At 35.6% G+C, this 4,456-nt stretch overlaps 2 protein-coding genes across 2 annotated transcripts in view; both read right to left on the bottom strand.

The window, feature by feature from the left end:
• Positions 1–1,125: 1,125 nt before the first annotated feature.
• On the bottom strand, positions 1,126–2,203 carry LOC104940318 (jeltraxin). Its single transcript, XM_027287148.1, has 3 exons — positions 2,103–2,203; positions 1,712–2,009; positions 1,126–1,344 (listed from the first exon to the last, which is right to left on the bottom strand). The coding sequence occupies exons 1-3, from the start codon at positions 2,201–2,203 to the stop codon at positions 1,126–1,128; spliced, it is 618 nt and encodes a 205-aa protein (XP_027142949.1).
• A 1,897-nt stretch (positions 2,204–4,100) lies between these two features.
• Positions 4,101–4,456, bottom strand: part of LOC104940316 (female protein) — a 1,785-nt gene continuing 1,429 nt past the window's right edge. Inside the window, exon 4 of the mRNA XM_010756894.3 lies at positions 4,101–4,406. Within this exon, the coding sequence (XP_010755196.3) occupies positions 4,188–4,406 (219 nt within the window). The 3' untranslated portion in view covers positions 4,101–4,187. The remainder of the gene's footprint in view (positions 4,407–4,456) is intronic.

Genomic DNA, 4,456 nt, shown 5'->3' with positions numbered 1-4,456 from the left:
CTAAAGTTAATAAAAATCAGTGGTTGTGTGTATGAGATCTCGCAAGCATACATGTTTAGTGTATAGAGAAGGTTATGAGTAAATTACTGATAAAGACATTCACACAGAACTGTACAGTACGCTGAGGTTGTCCAAAGATTTTCTTATGTCTGCATATTATAGCTCATAGATTATAAGCTCCCAAAAATGAAAGAAATTGCGTTTTTTGCGTATTTTGAAAGTCCCTGCATAATTTTGCAAGTATCTTTTGAGAGTCTGAGCAAATTAAAATTCTACCGTGGCAGAAAGAACTCAACGTACAGCAGCTTAAGAACAGACGCTAAAACAGCGTTGTCATTATAAATTATATAATAAAGAATGTGTCTATGAACTGTTTATATAGATTCATGTCGGTTCAGCATTACTCTTTCATTTTACAGAACAAGTCAGACATTTCGAGAAAAAACAGGCACAGGTACTCACTTTCTTGTAGCGAGTTAAGATAACGTGAAGCAACTCTGGCCAGCCAAGGAAAATCGCCTCACATAAACCCCCCAAATATTATCATCTTTCCACTTCAGCTTTTGTACACATTAGAAAAACATGACATATTGTTTTAATTATCAAGTTTGAGATGCTAGGTGTAAGCTAAGCGGCAGACACAAAGATGCTCTATCATAGTTGTGGGTCCAGTATTGAATTTAGTGACAATGGAGCCAAAGAATCCATCATAATCTGTGCTCAGATCAGTGTCAGAGGAATCCTATTTATCTTTAAGTAACCACTTACTTTGCATGATATCCAATATTACATACAACAATTTTATTATTACAGTTGTTGAGCTACAAAAGTTATTAAACACAATACAATTTTACTGTTAACAAAGAAAGAATTGTGAGCTTTTGTGTAAATACAAACATTAAAAGTTTTGTTGGCTTAATGATTGTTTCACACTATGAATACGAGTGAACACATAAAATAATAAATTCTGGCAACAGATAACTAAAGCAAAATGTAATAATAATATAAAAAATATTAATAAAGAAAACAGACNAATTTTAATAAAGAAAACAGACAGCAATATCAAATTAATTTTTCTTGTTTTGTTTTTTTTGACTTCTGCGACATTGATTGATTGGTTTGGTTTCAAAAGTGACAGGTATTTTTTTCTTCCACCACCACTGTTCCTACAGTCTGGAACTCCAGATTCTTCCAGTTCAGCACATTCCCTGGCAGTAAGTTCGGATCACCTGCATAGTCCTGGATATCACAGGAGTGGAGGACGTAGTCCCACATGTGGACATCAGACATCATGCCAACGAAAGACTGATTAATGTCAAACCCCCCACCATAGGAATCCTGGTCCTGTAGAGATTGGACAAAAAGTTAACAGCAATATTGTGCAATGCCATGATTTTTTCTGATATGTATCCTATATGATACACGGATTGATCATGGATTGGATTTACCAGTAGATTAACATATTAAAAAAACAGCAGTAGTTGCCAGCAAACACTTTTGCTACAAGTTACTGCTCCACCTAATTCAGAAATTATTAAACAAACAATATATTGGGTGTTGATTACTGCATTTAAAGGGCGCTTTGAGGCTGTTGTCTGGCTGGCTGTTTCCTAGTGTTTCCAGTATTTGTGCTAAGTTAAGCTTCTGACTCTATCAGAGTTCTCAACAGTGTCAAACAATTCATTGTATGTATGCTGCATTATTACTGTACCTGTCCTAAAACAATTATAATGGGCCCGTTGATGTTGGTTTTAGAGGGGATGAGCTTCCTACTTGATGGTTTTCCATCTATCCACAGCTGTGCCAGTCCAGATGAAGCATTCCAAGTGGAACAAATTGAGTGCCACGTGTTCAGTTCGTAGTTCTGTCCTACAAAAGATATCACTTGATCCCTGATAAAGAACTCAAAAACATCCTGTGAACCACCCCTTTGAATCATGAATTGATTTATAGTAGAGGGTGTGGCCAAAGAGAAAAAGCTGTGGAGTCTACGGAGGTCTGTGAAGGATCTGTAAGTATCACAAAGACACAGTTAGTCATGATGATTTTTATTGTCAGAGATACAGTGGGTTGTTTAATTCATTTAGCATATTCAACAATACCTGAAACAGACTGTTACAGCACCCAAATTCTGTCTTGATGTAGTCAGCCTCACATGAGCTGTGTTGGTTTGTTGTGGGAAGGTGAACATTTTGCCGGACATATCTTTGAAAAAAGAGAGAGAAATTCAAAATCACAAGTACAAAATATATAATAAACAAATAGCAAATAATATTTATAGAAGAGATCGAAAAAGTTAGACGAGATAAGCTGAAACTAAAAATATAATCACTAAATAAATTAATTGAATACAAAATGCATTTACCTACAATATATTTATAATGCATGTCCAGTGTTTTTGATTACTAAATCAGAATGTGTCAACCCTCCAGTTCACAGATGAACTTTGTTCTCTGCACTGCCCAACGCTGCTGTCTGTCCCATAATCTTCCACGGGAGATATTTGCTGTTTCTCTTAGAAAATGAGCTGGAAGCTCCACAAAGCTTACTGTGCTCAGTGTGTTTCTTTGTGTTCTAGCTTTTGTTCCTGTTGTGGTTTCGTCCAAAAAGTGAACCCAAATGCAGACGGGTAGGTAGATCTTGCTAAGGAGTCTATTTTGTTTTGTTTAGTCCAGCAAACAAATGAAATCAGACAGTAGTCCATCAAAGAAAAATAAAAGACGGAGATACACCAGGAGCAGGAGCAGGAACATGGGAAGAAGGACAGAGTAATTCAGGTCTGGAGAGCAGGCATGGACGACCTGACAACTTAAGGAGTGAAGCTTAGACTTTACTGTACAAGAGATCACTACCATGGATCACCTCTTGCCTGTTTGCTCTCGCCTTTGCACAGACCTGTTTTCTTTTTCTGGCTGCCTACTTGTTGATAAACAAGTTTTTGTTTTTTAAATCTAAAAAATGAATGACAGAGATAATAACATATGCTGTATTTTTATATTATTATTATCATTGTTATTAATATAAAACTCATATTTGTTTCACCCTATTAAATTAGTGGTAAGTAATTTGTACATAAAGTGAACATAAATGTCATAGTTTATTATTTTGGTATTCATTTTGTTAAATGAAGAAAATATTCTTTACCTTGAGGAATGGCAGCACATACTGTCAGCATCGCCAAAAGAAGCAATAACGCCATCTAATACAAAGATAAATAAACACTGTACAAAATGCAATAAATCAAATACACTGGTGTTATTAATATTTTCACTTACACAGTGTACTGTACTGTACAAAAGTAGATGTTAAAAATGTTTGTATATTCTGTCAGCTACTCCTTTCAGCAGTATCATGCCTTGATCTTACCTTGAATGCTGCGGCCGTTGTGGATGTTGTGGTTGTTGTGTGAGACAGTGTATAGAGCTGTGATTTTTATTCTTTGTTTGCTTCCTCATTGGTTCAATTTATGAGTTCAGGTTTCAGTAAGTCACAAATGTAAAAGGTCAATTTTAGCCTCATAAAAACAAGACAAATAAGAGTAATATGTGTAATAACGCAACCAAAATAATAACAAAAGAAGAAAGATCAACTGCAAAGCAATTTAGTTGAGGTGTTTTGCCAGAGATGTTTTTGTTTTTTTCATTTTTTCTGCATGTGTTTATTGTCATATTTTATAGTTACAAGAGTTTCAGGTGTTTGAAAAGTTTCAAGTCACACAGATTTTGACAGAGCAAAGTCAAGTGTGCCTCTGGTGCACCAAAGCTTTACTTCCAGCCTTTACGTGGGCATGTGTGAGTCTTGTAGGTCATGCAAATTTATCTTCATATTGTGAGTGCCAAATATTTGGGAAACATGATTTGTCATCTGAAACAGTGTGGTGGAAATTCCACAGAGAGGTGAACAAATAAAAAGTTGCTTCATTTTTTTCTTTTATTTATTTAACAGAGTAAGAATAAAATGAGATTAAGAAGACAATATGAGCATACAAATGTAATATGGTCCTTATAAACACAAGTTAGTTTAGAGTCTGACAAAGAGTAATAAAAGAGTAAAGTGATTATATAATATAAAGTAATACATTTATACAGTTCCTGCCCCACCCCTGATGGGATTGGTAAGCTTTAGCTTGTTTACAAAAGAAACTTGTTCAAACCCAATCCTTTGTTGTTGTTGCTGTTGTTTAAGATTTAGTGACAGGTCATTTGTTTATCTTCTATCAGTACTCTGTCTACAATCTGGAACTCAAGTGCACTCCAGTTGAGCACATTTCCTGGCGTGAAGTACATTTCAGCCATGTAGTCCTGGATCTCACAGGGTGTAAGGATGTGGTCCCACATGTGGACATCAGACATCATGCCAACGAAAGACTGCTTAGCGTCAAAACCCCCACCATGATTATCCTGTTCCTGTAGAGGTGGCAAAGATTTGAGATACAGTAAATAAAAGCTAGATTTGT

This window comes from Larimichthys crocea, chromosome XIII (assembly GCF_000972845.2).
Source record: "Larimichthys crocea isolate SSNF chromosome XIII, L_crocea_2.0, whole genome shotgun sequence".
NCBI lineage: Eukaryota > Metazoa > Chordata > Actinopteri > Sciaenidae > Larimichthys > Larimichthys crocea.
Note: the sequence above shows the minus strand (reverse complement) of the source record. Positions and strands in the feature narration are given on the sequence as shown.

Bases quoted from the DNA above. Each gene is read 5' to 3' on its own strand.
- LOC104940318 (XM_027287148.1), bottom strand. From the start codon at position 2,203: ATGTCCGGCAAAATGTTCACCTTCCCACAACAAACCAACACAGCTCAT. The intron at 2,010-2,102 runs GTATTGTTGAAT...TGATACTTACAG, and splicing joins GCTGTAACAGTCTGTTTCAG to ATCCTTCACAGACCTCCGTA. The intron at 1,345-1,711 runs GTACAGTAATAA...CAATCTCTACAG, and splicing joins TTATAATTGTTTTAGGACAG to GACCAGGATTCCTATGGTGG.